This window comes from Chiloscyllium plagiosum, unplaced genomic scaffold (assembly GCF_037043375.1).
Source record: "Chiloscyllium plagiosum isolate Xiang-an unplaced genomic scaffold, Cpla_swu_hap1 HiC_scaffold_35, whole genome shotgun sequence".
Taxonomy (NCBI): domain Eukaryota; kingdom Metazoa; phylum Chordata; class Chondrichthyes; order Orectolobiformes; family Hemiscylliidae; genus Chiloscyllium; species Chiloscyllium plagiosum.
The window spans coordinates 31,856,308-31,874,313 of NW_028270173.1; the positions used below are offsets into that span (position 1 = coordinate 31,856,308).

General features: G+C 45.8%; 1 protein-coding gene across 1 annotated transcript in view; it reads left to right on the top strand.

The window, feature by feature from the left end:
* Window positions 1-243: 243 nt before the first annotated feature.
* The window catches only part of LOC148140617 (cytochrome P450 2K1-like), a 36,062-nt gene continuing 18,299 nt past the window's right edge, over window positions 244-18,006 (top strand). Inside the window, exons 1-4 of the mRNA XM_087979476.1 lie at window positions 244-470; window positions 3,165-3,327; window positions 9,184-9,333; window positions 11,098-11,258. Of these exons, the coding sequence (XP_087835602.1) occupies window positions 279-470; window positions 3,165-3,327; window positions 9,184-9,333; window positions 11,098-11,258 (666 nt within the window). The 5' untranslated portion in view covers window positions 244-278. The remainder of the gene's footprint in view (window positions 471-3,164; window positions 3,328-9,183; window positions 9,334-11,097; window positions 11,259-18,006) is intronic.

Sequence of the window (18,006 nt, forward strand, 5' to 3'; positions counted from 1 at the left end):
GACAGGCTCAGCCAGAGTCAGCTGTGAAAATTGACAGCACTTTCTCTGAGTGGAATCTTGCTGTGCCTGAACACCACTCCCCGCCGGGAATGTACACAGACCTGTTTAATTAAATAGCCCAGCACACAGCAAGGTGGGGGTTAAAGAGACACAGGCGATGAAGCAAAATGAGGCGGTTCTTTGAGAACTATTAAGTGGAGGGTTGGAGTGAAGGACGGCCCACATTATAACATCAGGAACACCAGTGGCTCCACTTAGTGTGTGGGCACTTGGGCACAATGGCTCTCCTCAAGCTCTTCCCCACAGACTACACCTCAGCCCTATCGCTGCTGGCCCTCTTACTCTTCCTGGTCGTGTCCCTAATTTGGCGGAGAGTTCCCAGGAATTTCCCTCCTGGACCGACCCCGCTTCCTCTGCTCGGAAACCTGCACCAACTGGACCTCAAGAAGCTGGACTGGTCTCTCATGGGGGTAAGTGAGAATCCTTCACTGGGGGAATGTCTGAGGGATGGGCCAGTGTGAAGGAACAGCTCCCAAGGTGAAGCTCACAGAGACCGAGAGAGACGTAAAAGGAGAGAGCCTGAAACAGATCTGGAATCCGTGATCAGGGAATCTGTTATCTCTGGGCCTGCGATCTCTGAACTTTGCTCAGACTTTGCTCCGGGACTGAGTGGGAGGAAAAACAATTGCAGAGGTATATCGCCTCACAACAATTTACACAGCATGAATAAGCTGGTAATTATTCAATTTAGTTAACTAAAAAGTAAACCTAGTCACAATAATTGAGATAAAGCCTGGAACCTGGATTAGAGGTCGGGTCACTACCACTGCGCCACAGGAACCCAAAAGCTGACTGGAGCTTTTCTTCAAAGGGAATTGGAACACGATGGGCTGAATGGCCTCTTTCTGCGCTCTTATTTTCCCCATGGTTCAAAATGAGGTCAAAGGTCGGGATACAGTGGGCCAGAACTGTCAGTAAAGTGTCACAGCTGTCAAGATCAACCTGTTTAGAGATGGTAGTACACATTCTTGGAACACCTGAGGCTTGAACCCATAACCCCCTGACCCAGAGATAGGGACACTACCCACTGTACCACAACAGCCCTAAAGCCTATTTGACTTGTTTTGGAACCAACCTGTTCAGAGATGTTACTGCACACCCCTGCAGCAGGTGAGGCTTGAACCCAGGCCTTCTGGTACAGGGGGAGGGACACTACAGGAGCCCTAAAGCTGATTTGATGGTTTATTATATCAGTGATATCAGGTTCAAATCCAACCTGCTCCAGAGGTGTGTCCTCATCTGTTAAAGAAATTGATTATTTTCTCTGAATAAGTTGTTAAAAATATCAATAATTGCATTCAAAATTAAGCTAATTACGTACAGGGAATAAATCTAACTGTACGTGACCAGAGCTAATAACATTAAAGCGTGCTGATTTTTTCAACCAGTTAAAACCTGAGACACCTTTGTAGTGAGAGTCAAGTAGAAGATTTGAATAAACCTTCCTGAAAAATAACTTCAGGGCAATGGGAAGGGAAGTGAGTCGCTGGTGGATCTTTATTTGTTGAAGTCTGATTTCTGTGATATACTACCTCATCGAGCTGTGGTGGGACATCTCAGTCTTTGTGGGGTTCACATCCTGTTCCGTGGAGGGAACCCCCCAGGAAATGTTGCCAGCTGCAGCAGCTCTGGAGCTGGAGCAGCAGCCGGTATTACTGTGGTACACGGGTGGGGCTGGGAGCTCCCGGGGGACAGGGGCATTGACATTGTGTGGGTCAGCCTGCAGGCCTCATGCTGCATCAGGAGAGCTGGAGTCTCCAGACAGTCGAGGAGGTCCTGGCGAGCAGTGAGGAAGGCCCCCTGAGGGACTAGTGAGAGCGATGGGGCCTCTGGGAACACCAGGCGAAGGCTGAAACCAGCACAAGGTGAGGGCTCAGGAGAGGCTCAATGAGGAGGACTGGGATAACAAGAAACACAAGGAAAGGAGGATTCAGATTCACTTTTCAGGGGGATTAGAATAAGGAGATAACACTACAGAGGAAAACACAAGGTAAACAGAGAATTGGAAGAGACAGCCAGCACGAGAGCAAAAGCGTACCTCACACCAGGTTCCAGTCCAACAGGTTTATCTGAGGTCACAAACTTTCAAAGCATTGATCCTTCATCAGGTGAAGGGGCAGCGCTGTGAAAGCTTGTGATTTCAAAACAACCTGTTAGACTATAACCTGGTGTCATGTGACTTCTGACTTTGTTCACCCCAGTCCAACACCGGCACCTCCACATCATCGAGTAAAAGCAAATGATAAGATATCACTTCCATTTAGCGTGAGGGGGATTGCAGTAAACTACTGTCACTGTGTCTGTCTGTGAATGCAAGATCAGTGAGGTGCTGGTGTAGAAAGCCATGTGAGAATATGGTCTCATGGTAATGTGGGGCAACTGAATCTAAAATCATGACTGGGTATCAAATATTTGTGGATTGCAGGGAAAGACAAGGAGGGAATGGAGGAGGAATGGAGAAGGTTATGTGGGTTTTTGTCATCGAGTCATACAGCACGGATGCAGACCCTTCAGTCTAACCAGTCCATGCTGACCATAATCCCAAAGTAATCTAGTCCCACCTGCCTGTTCCCGGCCCATCTCCCTCCAAACGTTTCCTATTCATTCACTTATCCAACTCCAAAGTGGAACAGCATCTGTTGGTTAGTCCCATTGAGCGTGGGGATAACTTATATTTTTAAAGACTTGCTGTCCAATCGATCTGATAACATTTCCTCCTCAAAGTCACTTATAATTATTTTCACAATGTTGCCAGTGTTTGATTTACATAAATTTTGTTCCCATTTGCTATCGGCGAGGGATCACAGCCAAAATATCAGATTCGCTGGTCGGGCATTTTTTTAAAAACAGACTAATTTCAATCCGTTTACATGGATTGTAGCGGCAAATGGAATGGATTTGTGGTTTTCAGGGGGTCAAGCAGGTGGAATGCAAATTGTGGGTCACTTTGCTGGAATCGACAACAGAACAGATGTGACCCTGGACCGGATTGGGGAGCTCGGATTTAAAGCTGAAGGAATTGTCCATTTTTCTCTCATCTGTTTTCTCCCTCTTACAGCTGACCAGGAATGAAACCTTAATGAAACAATTCTCTCTTTTTTTAGCTCGCAGAGAAATATGGAAATGTATTTTCAGTGGAGCTTGGGCCGCTGAAGGCAGTGGTGTTGACTGGTTATGACGCAGTGAAAGACGCTCTTGTGAATCACGCTGATCAATTCAGTGGGAGGCCACCCATCCCGATATTTGACGATTATTCATTCCGAACTGGTAACTTGACACTTCGTCTTTTTCTTCGGTCTCCTCCTCATTTCTCTCAACTTGATGCATCACAGGGATAGATTGTCGATTGTTGGAAAAACCCATCTGGTTCACTAATGTCCTTTAGCAAAGGAATCTTAACTACTTACCTGGTCTGGCGTACATGTGACTCCAGACCCACAACAACGTGGTTGACTCTTAACTACCCTCTGGGCAATTCGGGATGGGTAATAAATGCTGGCCTGGCCGGTGACACCCGCATCCCGTGGATGAATAAAGAAAAAAAAATAAAAATAGGAGGAAATATTTTGGAACAGAGATCTGGCACAGTTCCTCTCTCGATTTGTTATTCTCCAAATTTCTCACCCTTGTTATGAAGATGTGGGTGTACTGTACCTTTAAGAGAGCTGAAAGCCAGCAGAACAATCTGACACAGCACCAAGTGTTCTGAACAAGGTATAATGTAACATTTGCTTGAACAACTCAGAGAGTCAAAGAGTCATAGAGATGTACAACATGGAAACAGACCCTTCGGTCCAACCCGTCCATGCCGACCAGATATCCCAACCCAATCTAGTTCCACCTGCCAGCACCAGGCCCATATCACTCCATACCCATCCAAGTTAGTCCTGCATACATTTTTCTCCTCTCATCTTAAACCTATGCCCGCTAGCTCTGGACTCCCCCAACCCAGGGAAAAGACCTTGTGTATTTACCCTATCCATGCCCCTCATGATTTTATAAAACTCTCTAAGGTCACCCCTCAGCCTCTAATGCTCCAAGGAAAACAGCCCCAGCCTATTCAGTCTCTCCCTGTAGCTCAAATCGTCCAACCCTGGCAACATCCTTGTAAATCTTTTCTGAACCTTTTCAAGTTTCACAACATCTTTCCTACAGCAGGAACACCAATTGACCATGGTATCTTCCCTGCCAAGTAGGTATTGAACGCAGTATTCCAAAAGTGGCCTAACCAATGTCCTGTACAGCTGTAACATGACCTCCCGACTCCTAACCTCAGTTCTCCCAGTTTCTCTGTACTTGCACTTCCTTCAGAATTGCATCCTTTAATGCATCTCCTTTATCATTATCGCTGTTCAGGATACGTCCCAATTTTGGTTTAATCTTCAAATATTTAAATTGTGCCCTGTCCATTTAAGTCTTAGTCATTAATATGTATCAAGAGACGCATTGGTCCCAGGACCAACCCTTGGACAACTCCCACTATCAACTTTCCTGCAATCGCAGCAGTGTCTAATTTCCCACATGGTCAAACTCCACATTGTCATTGTCTCTTTTATTCCATGGGGCGTTACTCTGGCAACAAGCCTGCAGCATGACATTTTGTCCAAGGTCTTTTGGAAGTCCCTGAATCCACATCAATTGCATTAAAGCAATCAGCCCTCCTATTAATTTTCCATGTTGCATCTGTCTCTCACTGCCATTATTAACCTGGCAATTGTCAAATTTGCCCCGTTTATTGTGTGAGGGGAGTACTGTGGCTTCAGAAATGTGTGACATGATTGGATAGGTGTGTCACATTCTTGAAGAGACTGTCTAAGATGATTGGATAGGTGTGCCACATTCTTGAAGAAACTGTCTAAGATGATTGGATAGGTGTGCCACATTCTTGAAGAAACTGTCTAAGATGATTGGATAGGTGTGCCACATTCTTGAAGAGACTGTCTAAGGTGATTGGATAGGTGTGCCACATTCTTGAAGAGGGTGTCTGAGATAAGATGGTTAACCCATTTGCCCGTTTGCTCAGATGGTGTTGAAATAAGATGTTCCCCGGTATCTTTATGAAATATATATCTGCGACAAATATCAGATATCAGAAAGCTCGGCTCAGTTTCTGAATAGCAATGATTCGTTTGCTGTTTCTGAGATATCCCTGGGAACTTCATCCCTCCCGTATTGGTCTGAATCAGTAACAAGCCACTGTACTTTTTTTTGTGCCTGTGTCCAGATGCAGCTCGTGTTTGACTGCACGACGGCTCTGGAGCTGCGGATGGACTCACTGTGGAGCATCCGCGATGCTGAGGAGGTTGTGGATAGCATGTTTAGTAAACTGGTCACACCGCAGGTTAGAATTGCTGAGGGAGACAGTGAATGGGTGACCAAAAGGCAGAAAAAGAGTAGGAAGGCAGTGCAGGGTCCCCTGCAGTCATCTTCCTCCGAAACAGGTATACTGTTTTGGATACTGTTGGGGAGATGGCTCACCAGGGGAGGGCAGCAGTGGCCAGGATCATGGCACCATGGTGGGCTCTGCTGTTCAGAAGGGCAGGAAAAAGACTTGTAGGGCCATGGTCATAGGGGATTCTATTGCCAGGGAAGTAGATAGGTGGTTCCGTGGCCGAAAACGACACTCCCAGGTGGTATGTTGCCTCCCAGGTGCTTGGGTCAGCGATGTCAGCGATCGGCTGCAGAGCATTCTGAAAGGGGAGGGTGGACAGCCAGTTGTTGTTGTGCATATTGGCACCAATGATACAAGTAGAAAGCGAGATGAGGTCCTGAAAGCAGAATTCAGGAAGCTCGGAGAGAAGTTAAAGTGGAGGACCTCAAAGGTAGTGATCTCAGGATTGCTACCAGTGCCACGTGTTAGCCAGGGTAGAAATGAAAGAATAGGCAGGATGAACATGTGGCTTGAGGGATGGTGTAGGGGGGAGGGGTTCAGATCTGTGGGACATTGGGACCTGTACTGGGGAAGGTGGGACTATTATATATTGGACCGTCTACACCTGAACCAGACTGGAACGAATGTCCTTGGGGGAGTTTTTGCTACTGCTGTTGGGGAGGGTTTAAACTAATGTGGCAAGGGGCTGGGAAGCTGAAGAGAAGACTAATAGACAGTAAGGTGGAAAATAGAGACTGTAAGGAACAGGATCATGAAGTTAGCATTACCAAGGGGAAGAGTAGGCAGAGGGCAGATGACTATAAAGGAACAGGTGTTCTAAGGTGCATATGCTTTAATGCAAGGAGTATAGTGGGTAAGGCAGATGGACTTAGGGCTTGGATTGGTGTCTGGGAGTGTGACGTTATTGCGATCACAGAGACTTGGTTGAAGGAAGGGCGTGATTGGCAACTAAATGTTCCAGGATAAAGATGCTTCAGACAGGACAGGGAGGGAAGTAAAAGGGGGAGGAAGGAGGAGTTGCATTGCTGGTCTGGGATGATATCACGGCTGTGCTAAAGGAGGACACTATGGAGGGCTTGAGCAGTGAGGCATTATGGGTTGAACTGAGAAATAAGAAGGGTGCAGTTACATTGTTGGGGCTGTCCTACAGGCCTCCCAGCAGTGATCGTGAGGTAGAAGAACAAATAGGTAAACAGGTTATGGAAAGATGTCGAGGCAATCGCGTAGTGGTGATGGGGGATTTTAATTTTCCAAATCTTAACTGGGATACACTCAGTGTCAGAGGTCTGGATGGGGCAGAACTTGTAAGGAGCATCCAGGAAAGTTTTCTAGAGCAGTATGTCAATAAACCAACAAGGGAAGGGGCCATATTGGACCTGGTGTTGGGGAATAAGCCAGGCCAGGTGGTAGAAGTTGCAGTGGGGGACTTCTTTGGGAATAGTGACCACAATTGTGTAAGTTTTAGAATACTCGTAGACAAAGATGAGAGTGGTCCTAAGGGAAGAGTACTAAACTGGGCCAAGGCCAATTATATCAAAATTTGGCAGGAGCTGTAAAATGTAGATTAGGGACAGCTATTTGAAGAGAATCCACATTTGATTTGTGGGAGGCTTTCAAAGATAGGTTGAAGATAGTGAAGGATAGGCATGTCCCTTTGAAAACACGTGATAGGAAAGGCAAGATTTGTGAACTGTGGATGACAGAGAAATTGTGCGACTAGCCAAGAGGAAAAGGGAAGCTGTCCAGACAGCTCAGAACAGAACACGTTTTGGAGGAATATCGGAGGGTAGGCCCAATCCGAAATGAGGAATCAAGCGGGCTGAAAGGAGTCATGAAATAACTTTAGTGAGCAGAATTCAGGAGAATCCCAAGGCCTTTTGTTCATATATAAGAGGCAAGAGAGTAACTAGAGAAAGGGTTGGTCCACTAAAGGATAAGGAAGGAAGGTTGTGTGTCGAACCTGAGAAAATGGGTGAGATTCTCAGTGATTACTTTGCATCAGTGCTCACTGAGGTGAGGGTCATGATTAATGTTGAGATTAGAGGTAAGGAGTTTGTTTACTCTGGATCACCTTGACATAAGGAGGGAGGATGTGTTGGGTAGGCTAAAGGATATTAAGGTGGACAAATCCTCAGGACCAGATGGGATCTATCCCATGTTGCTAAGGGAGGCGAGAGAGGAAATAGCTGGGGCCCTGACAGATATCTTTGGAGCATTCTTAAACACAGGTGAAGTGCTGGAGGACTGGAGAATTGCTAATGTTGTCCCCCTGTTCAAAAAGGTTAGTAGGGATATTCCAGGTAAGTACAGACCAATGAGCATGATGTCAGTGCTGGGAATGTTGTGAGAGAAGGTACTGAGGATTGGATCTATTTATATTTAGAAGAGAATGGGCTTATCAGTGAGAGGCAATATGGTTTTGTGTGGGGGAGATCTGTTACCAACTTAACTGAGTTTGAGGAAGTGACCAAGTTGACAGATGAAGGAAGGGCTGTAGATGTCAGACACATAGACTTTAGTAAGGTGTTTGATAAGGTTCCCCGTGGTAAACTAATGGAGAAAGTGAAGTCACATGGGGTGCAGGGTGTTCTAGCTTGGTGGATAAAGAACTGGTTGAACAACTGGAGATAGAGAGTAGTAGACGATGGAGTTTCTCAAAATGGAGAAAGGGATCAGTGGTGTTCCATGGGGATCAGTGCTGGGGCCACTGTTGTTTGTGATATACATAAATGATCTGGAAGAGGACATTGGTGGTCTGATCAGTAAGTTTGCAGATGACAGGAAGATTGGTGGAGTAGCAGAAAGCATAAAGGACTGCTAAAGCATACAGAAGAATATAGATAGACTGGAGTATTGGGCAGAGAAGTGGCAGATGGAGTTCAATCCAGGCAAATGTGAGGTGATACACTTTGAAAGATCTAATTCTAGAGCGAACTATACTGTAAATAGAGAGAGATCTGGGAGCTCAGGTCCATTGTACCCTGAAGGTGGCTACACAAGTGGATAGAATGGTCAAGAAGACATATGGTATGCTTGCCTTCATCGGACGGGGTATTGAGTATAAGAGCTGGCAAGTCATGTTAAAATTGTACAAGATTTTGGTTCAGCTGCATTTGGAATACGGTGTACAGTTCTGGTCGCCACATTACCAAAAGGATGTGGACGCTTTGGAGAGAGTGCAGAGAAGGGTTACGAGGATGTTGCCTGGGATGGAAGGTGTTAGCTATGAAGAAAGGTTGAGTAGATTAGGATTGCTTTCATTAGACTAACGGAGATTGAGGGGGGACCTGATTGAGGTCTACAAAATCATGAAGGATATAGACAGGGTGGATAGAGATAAGCTTTTTCCCAGGGTGAAGGATTCAATAACGAGAGAACTGACAGACACTGAAATTGGGTGGGTTATTGTTTAAAATTAAATCAGGGGGAGGATGAGATTTGGTTCTGTGTCTCTCATTACCATGGAGAATGCAGAGCCTGGGAGGGTGGTGGAAGCAGGGTCAATAGGAACATCCAAACGGAATAGGCCAGACACTGAGAATGACAAGTGAGAGGTTAGACTAATGGGCTCACTCCCCCAAAGAGCACTCATGGATACAATGACCTTCCTCTTGGTTGTAGAATGGTGTAATTCTCAGGAAAGGAAAGGGTGTTAGAAACCTGGGGTTTGGCAGCACTCACAGCAGAACCCGTGTACAATATTTGATCAGCTTTTCGTGTGTCACTTTCAGGTGTGATATTCAGTGACGGGAAGTTGTGGCGGGAGAACCGAAAGTTTGTGATCTCAGCTCTCCGAGGCTTTGGCATGGGCAAGAAATCCATTGAAGACAGGATCAGTGAAGAGGCCAGCTTTCTTGTCAATGTGTTTGAGAGTCACAAGGGTGAGTGCTTGGTGGGTCATGACATGCTGGGATTCATGGTTCCCTCGAAATTGACATCTACACAAAAGATTTTCACTTGAATAAAAGTGAGGTTCCTTCAGTTGCATTAATACTGTTGGGGCAGTCAAATGTTAGCAGGCCCCAGAGACACTGGCCTTTGACGGACATTAATTATACTAAAGGTTATAGCAGTTCAAAACTGCATCATCAGCTTCGGCACACCAAGGATGAGTAGTCCCTGTGTGATGTACTCCATTCACAAAGCCTTTCACCACTATTGGACACTTTAAGTTAGGTTAGATTCGAAATATCCTTTGTCTGTTTTAGAGTCACAGAGTCAAAGAGATGTACAGCACAGAAACAGACCCTTCGGTCCAACTCGTCCGTGCTGATCAGATATCCCAACCTATTCTTGTGCCATTTGCCAGCATTTGGTCCATATCCCTCTAATCCCTTCCTATTCATATACCCATCCAGATGCCTTTTAAATGCTGTAATTGTACCAGCCTCCACCACTTCCTCTGACAGCTCAATCCATACATGCACCACCCTCTGTGAAAAGGGCACCCCTGAGGCAAGTTTTAAATCTTAACCCTTTCAGCTTGAACTTTTGCCTCCAGTTTCGACTCCCTTATCCTGGGATAAAGACCTTGTCGATGCACCCTATCTATGCCCCTCATGATTTTATAAGCCCCTATAAGGTCACCCCTTAGCCTCCAATGCTCCAGGGAAAACAGCCCCAGCGTATTCAGCCTAACCCTATACCTCAAAACCTCCAACCCTGGCAACATCCTTGTAAATCTTTTCTGAACCCTTTCAAGTCTCACAACATCCTTCCTAAAGGATGGAGACCAGAATTGAATGCAGTATTCCAAAGTGGCCTATCCAATGTCCTATACAGCCACAACATGACCTCCCAACTCCTGTACGCGATACTCTGACCAATAAAGGAAAGCATACCAAATGCCTTCTTCACTATCCTATCTACCTGTGACTCAACTTTCAAGGAGCTATGAACCTACACTCCAAGGTCTCTTTGTTCAGCAACACTCTCCAGGACCTCACCAATAAGTGTACAAGTACTGCCCTAATTTGAATTTCCAAAATGAAGCACCTCACCTTTAACTAATTTAAAATCCATCTGCCACTCCTCGGCCCATCTGATCAAGGTCCTGTTGTACTCTGAGGTAGCCTTCTTCACTGTCCGCAACACCTTCAATTTTGCTGTCATCTGTGCACTTACTAACCATACCTCCTATGTTTAACAAAGCAGGAAAGGAGGGGAACTGGTCAAGGTAATTACATTCCTGGCCAGAAGTTCTTTTTCAAAATAATTTGGTCACACAACATTTGTTTTTAATGATTCATAAAGAGTATTGATTTATGAACATTACCACAGTGGGAATTGTCCAGGAAGTTTAAAGATTTGATGAGCAATTGTTGTGCTCCCCAATACCATTTGATGGACCCTCAGTGCAGTCACCTTGGTGAAAGAGAATCTAAGATTTTGGAACAATCAAAAGTAGCAGCTTTGGAGCCGATTTGAACTGAAATCACCCTAATCCTGACCCTCGATTCACATAAAATGCTGGCTCCCAGCACAAAGTGTGTACAATATGTCGTGAGGGATTCCATCACAGATAGAATCTTGTATCAGCAAACTGCATCTTATCTAACTTGAGCTTTTTAAAAGACAACAATACTGGAAGTGTTTGTGGTATTTCCAGCTTCAGTTTGTCTCTGAAATACTATGTTTGTTCACAGGTCAGCCTTTTGAAACAGCACAGATTTTGAATTCGGCCGTGAGCAATATTATCTGTTCCATTCTATTTGGAGATCGCTTTGATTATGACGACAAAATATTTAACTCCCTCATAAACATGAACAATGAGATGACAACATTGACTGGAACAGCTTCAATACAAGTAATTATCTTTCCATATTACTGTACTTGGGATGATTATTTGCAATTTGGTGTGCATAATAATCCCCTCATCACTCCAATGCCAAACAATGACCATCTCCAGTAAGACTCCCACAGCTACCTGGATTACATCTCTTCCCACCCTACCTCTGTTGCTCCCGATGCGGTCTCCTTTACATTGGGGAGACTGGATGCCTTCTCACAGAGCGCTTTAGGGAACATCTCCGAGACTCCCACAACAATCAACCACACCGCCCTGTGGCCCAATATTTCAACTCCCCCTCCCACTTTGGTGAGGACATGCAGGTCCTGGGTCTTCTCCACCACCACTCCCTCACCACCCGCCTGGATGAGGATGATCGCCTCATCTTCCGTCTCAGAACACTTCAACCCCAGGGCATTCATGTGGACTTCACCAGTTTCCTCATTTCCCTTCCCCCCACCTTACCCCAGTTCCAACCTTCCAGCTCAGCACCGTCCTCATGACCTGTCCTACCTTCCTTCCCACCTATCCACTCCACCCTCCTCTCTGACCTTCATCCCCACCTCCATCTACCTATTGCACACTTGGCTACCTTCTCCCCAGCTCCAACCCCCCGCCCCCCCCCCCCCCCCCCCCCCCCCCCATTTATCTCTCCACCCTGAAGGCTCCCTGCCTTAATTCCCGATGAAGGGCTTTTGCCTGAAACGTCGATTTACTTGCTCCTTGGATGCTGCCTAACCTGCTGTGCTTTTCCAGCACCACTCTAATCTAGACTCTGATCTCCAGCATCTGCAGTCCTCACTTTTGCCATCTCCAATAAGAGACAATCTAACCACTGTCCCTTGGCATTCAGTGTTGCCATCACTGAATCCCCACTGTCAAACATCCTTGGGTTCACCATTGATCAGAAACTTAACTGGGCTTGCTACATAAGCACAATGGCTACAAGAGCAGGTCAGAGACTGGGAACAGTGCGATGAGGAACTCACCTCCTGACTCCCCAAAGCCTATCCACCATCTACAAGGCACAAGTCAGGAGTGTGATGGAATACTCCCCACTTGCCTGGATGGGGGCAGCTCCAATGACACTCAAGAAGCTTGACACCATCCATGACTCAGCATCCCCCGCTTGATTGGTAGCATATCCACAAAACTCCACTCCATCTACCTCCGACGCTCAGTAGCAGGAGTGTGTACCATCTACAGGATGCACTGCAGAAATTCACCAAAGATCGTCAGACAGAACCTTCCAAACCCCCAACCACTTCCAGTTAGAAGCACAAGGACAGCAGATACATGGGAACACCACCTTCTGCAAGTTCCCCTCCAAGCCACTCACCATCCTGACTTGTTCCTTCACTGTCGCTGGGCCAAAACCCTGGAATTCCCTCCCTAATGGTATTGTGGGTCTACCTACAGCAGGTGGACTGCAGCGGTTCAAGAAGGCAGCTCACCCCCCACCTTCTCAAGAGGGCAACTAGGGACAGGCAATAAATGCTAGGCCCCTGAGTGAATAGAAAAACCTGAGCTATTACAGGTGCAGAGTGTTTTTAACATTATGTTTCAGTCAATTATATTAACATGTGAGGGTCCCTGACATGGAATAAATTCACATGTAAATGCTGAAAAAGTAAGATTTATGTAAATCATTTTACATAATTGTTACTTGACTATGACGTCAATGAGAGAGAAGACACCAGTCTAGAATGACGATGTGAACAGAGAGGTCTTAGATACTACACTAGAGAGCTGTTTTAGAGATCCAGTGTGCAGATATAAAGAAAGGAGTGTTACAGTACATAAGGAGTTGAAAACCCTCAATAGAGATGGGGTGGATGCAGCCACGGGGAGAGTGTTATATACAGGCCTCTCACAGCCACAACTGCTTCTGACTGGCAGCTGAAAGTGCAGGACACTATGTTGGTTTAAAGCACATGGTGGCAGTGAGGGATAAAGCCCTCAGAGACAGGGTCTGGTGCTAGGAGAGGGTGCTGGGCACACAACAACATAAAAAGGGAAGACGGTAGGATGTTGTGAAGCTTGAAAGGGTTCAGAAAAGATTTGCAAAGACATTGCCAGGGTTGGAGGATTTGAGCTATAGGGAGAGGCTGAATAGGCTGGGGTGGTTTTCCCTGAAGCATCGGAGGCTGAGGGGTGACCTTATAGAGGTTTATAAAGTCATGAGGGGCATGGATAGGGTAAATAGACAAGGTCTTGTCCCTGGGGTGGGGGAGTCCAGAACTAGAGGGCATAGGTTTAGGGTGAGAGGGGAAAGATATAAAAGGGACCTAAGGGGCAACGTTTTCAGACAGAGGGTGATGTGTGTGTGGAATTACCAGTGCAAGAAGGATGGATTGCACCAAAATTGGAAGGGGACTAATATACTGGCAGGGAGATTTGCTAGAGCTGCTCAGGAGAATTTAACCTAGTAAGGTGGTGGGGTGGGACCCAGGGAGATAGTGAGGAAACAGATCAATCTGAGACTGGGACAGTTGTGAACAGAAGCGAGTCAAACAGTCAGGGCAGGCAGGGACAAGGAAGGACTAATACATTAAACTGCATTTATTTCAATGCAAGGATCCTAACAGGGAAGGCAGATGAACTCAGGGCATTGTTCGGAACATGGGACTGGGATATCATGGCAATTACAGAAACATGGCTCAGAGTTGGGCAGGACTGGCAGCTCAGTGTTCCAGGATACAAATGCTACAGGTAGGATAGAAAGGGAGGCAAGAGAGCAGGGGGAGTGATGTCTTTGACAAGGGATAGCATTGCAGCTGTACTGAGGGAGGATATTCACGGAAATACATCCAGGGAAGTTATTTTCACGGAACTGAGAAATAAGAAAGGGATGATCACCTTATTGGGATTATATAATAGACCCCCTGATAGTCAGAGGGAAGTTGAGAAACAAACTTGTAAGGTGATGTCAGCTATCTGTAAGAATAATAGGGTGGTTATAGTATTTTAACTTTCCAAACATAGACTGGGACTGCCATAGTGTTAAGGGTTTAGATGGAGAGGAATTTGTGAAGTGTGTCCAACAAAATAAAGCAGGACAGGTGACTGAGTGTAGTGGGGGAGCACTTTGGGTCCAGAATATTTTAATTCTATTAGTTTTAAAATAGTGATGGAAAAGGACAGACCAAATCTAAACGTTGAAGTTCGAAATTGGAGAAATGTCAATTTTGACGGTATTAGGCAAAAAAGCTGATTGGGGGCAACTGTTCGCAGGTAAAGTGATGGCTGGAAAATGGGAAGCCTTCAGAAATGAGATAACAAGAATCCAGAGAAAGTATATTCCTGTCAAGGTGAAAGGGAAGGCTGGTAGGAATAGGGAATGTTGGATGACTAAAGAAATTGAGGATTTGGCAAAGAAACAGAAGGAAGCATATGTCAGGTATAGACAGGATCGATCGAGTGAATCCTTAGAAGAGTCTAAAGGCAGTAGGAGTTTACTTAAGAGGGAAATCAGGAGGGCAAAAAGGGGAGATGAGATAGCTTCGGCAAATAGAATTAAGGAGAATTCAGAAAGTTTTTACAAATACATTAAGTACAAAAGGGTAACGAGAGAGAGAATAGGGCCCCTAAATGATCAGCAAGGCAGCCTTTGTGTGGAGCCACAGAAAATGGGGGAGATACTAAACGAGTATTTTCCATCAGTATTTACTGTGGCAAAGGACATGGGAGATACATAATGTAGGGAACGAGATGGTGACATCTTGCAAAATGTCCAGATTACAGAGGAGGGAGTGCTGGATGTCTTGAAACGGTTAAAGGTGGATAAATCCCCAGGACCCTGGAACTCTGTGGGAAGCTAGGGAGGTGATTGATGAGCCTCTCGCTGAGATATTTGTAGCATCGATAGACACAGGTGAGGTGCCGGTAAACTGGAGGTTGGCTAGTGGTGCCACTGTCTAAGAAGGGTGGTAAGGACGAGCCAGGGAACTATAGACCACTGAGCCTGGCGTCAGTGGTGGGCAAGTTGTTGGAGGGAATCCTGAGGGACAGGATGTACCTGTATTTGGAAAGGCAAAGACTGTCAACATGGCTTTATGCGTGGGAAATCATGTCTCACAAACTTGAAGAAGTAACAAAGAGGATTGATGAGGGCAGAGCAGTAGATGTGATCCATATGGACTTCAGTAAGGCATTCAACAAGGTTTACCATGGGAGACTGATTAGCAAGGTTAGATCTCATGGAATACAGGAACTGGCTCAAAGGTAGAAGACAGAGGGTGGTGGTGGAGAGTTGTTTTTCAGAATGGAGGCCTGTGACCAGTGGAGTGCCACAAGGATCGGTCATGGGTCCTCTACTTTTTGTCATTTACATCAATGATTTGGATGCGAGCATAAGAGGACAGTTAGTAAGTTTGCAAATGACACCAATATTGGAGGTGTAGTGGTCAACGAAGAAGGTTATCTCAGATTACAACAGGACCTTGATCAGATGGGCCAATGAGCTAAGAAGTGGCAGATGGAATTTAATTCAGATAAATGTAATGTGCTGCATTTTGGGAAAGCAAATCTTAGCAGGACTTATACACTTAATGGTAAGGTCCCAGGGAGTGTGGCTGAGCAAAGAGACCTTGGAGTACAGGTTCATAGCTCCTTGAAAGTGAGGTTTCAGGTAGATAGGATAGTGAAGAAGGCGTTTGGTATGCTTTCCTTTATTGAGTACTCTGGGAGGTCATGTTGCGGCTGTACAGGACATTGGTTAGGCCACTGTTCGAGTATTACGTGCAATTTTGGTCTCCTTCCTATTGGAAGAATGTTGTGAAACTTGAAAGCATTCAGAGAAGATTTACAAGGATGTTGCCAGGGTTGGAGGATTTGAGCGATGGGGAGAGGCTGAAAAGGCTGGGGCTGTGTTCCCTGGAGCGTCGGAGGCTGAGGGGTGACCTTATAGAGGTTTAGAGAATTATGATGGACATGGGTAGGATAAATAGGCAAAGTCTTTTCCCTGGGGTGGGTGAGTCAAGAATTAGAGAGCATAGGTTTAGGGTGAGAGGGGAAAGATATAAAAGAGACCCAAGGGGCAACCTTTTCACGCAGAGGGTGGTACATATATGGAAAGAGCTGCCAGAGGATGTGATGGAGGCTGGTACAATTGCAACATTTAAGAGGCATTTGGATGGGTATATGAATAGAAGGGTGTGGAGGGATATGAGCCGGGTGCTGACAGGTGAGATTAGATTGGGTTGGGATATCTGATCGGCATGGAGGGGTTGGACTGAAGGGTCTGTTTCTGTGCTGTACAGCTCTATGACTCTATGAGTCTAAGTGGGACTAGATTAGACAATGGACAATAGACAATAGGTGCAGGAGTAGGCCATTCTGCCCTTCGAGCCTGCACCACCATTCAATATGATCATGGCTGATCATCCTTAATCAGTATCCTGTTCCTGCCTTATCTCCATAACCCTTGATTCCACTATCCTTGAGAGCTCTATCCAACTCTTTCTTAAATGAATCCAGAGACTGGGCCTCCACTGCCCTCTGGGGCAGAGCATTCCACACAGCCACCACTCTCTGGGTGAAGAAGTTTCTCCTCATCTCTGTCCTAAATGGTCTACCCTGTATTTTTAAGCTGTGTCCTCTGGTTCGGCACTCACCCATCAGCGGAAATATGTTTCCTCCTGCCAGAGTGTCCAATCCTTTCATAATCTTATACATCTCAATCAGATCCCCTCTCAGCCTTCTAAACTCAAGGATATACAAGCCCAGTCACTCCAGTCTTTCAGCGTAAGGTAGTCCCGCCGTTCCAGGAATTGACCTTGTGAACCTACGCTGCACTCCCTCAATAGCCAGAATGTCTTTCCTCAAATTTGGAGACCAGAACTGCACACAATACTCCAGGTGTGGTCTCACCAGGGCCCTGTACAGCTGCAGAAGAACCTCTTTGCTTCTATACTCAATCCCTCTTGTTATGATGGCCAGCATGCTATTAGCCTTCTTCACTACCTGCTGTACCTGCATACTTACCTTCATTGACTGGTGTACCAGAACACCCTGATCTCATTGTACTGCCCCTTTACCTAAATTGATTCCATTTAGGTTGTAGTCTGCCTTCCTGTTCTTGCCACCAAAGTGGATAACCATACATTTATCCACATTAAACTGCATCTGCCATGCATCTGACCACTCACCTAACCTGTCCAGGTCACCCTGTAATCTCCTAGCATCCTCCTCACATTTCACCCTGCCACCCAGCTTAGTATCATCAGCAAATTTGCTAATGTTATTACTAATACCATCTTCTATATCATTAATATATATTGTAAAAAGCTGTGGTCCCTGCACTGATCCCTGCGGTACCCCACTGGTCACTGCCTGCAATTCCAAAATGGAGCCGTTTATCACTACTCTTTGTTTCCTATCCAAATACTAATCCAAGTTAGTACTTTGCCCCCAATACCGTGCGCCCTAATTTTGCTCACTAACCTCCTATGTGGGACTTTATCAAAAGCTTTCTGGAAGTCCAGGTACACTACATCTACTGGATCTCCCTCGTCCATCTTCAGAGTTACATCCTCAAAAACTTCCAGAAGATTAGTCAAGCATGATTTCCCCTTCATAAATCCATGCTGACTCTGACCTATCCTGTTACTACTATCCAGATGTGTCGTAATTTCATCCTTTATAATAGACTCCAGCACCTTTCCCACCACTGAGGTCAGACTAACTGGTCTATAATTTCCTGCTTTCTCTCTCCCACCTTTCCTAAAAAGTGGTACAACATTAGCCACCCTCCAATTCGCAGGAA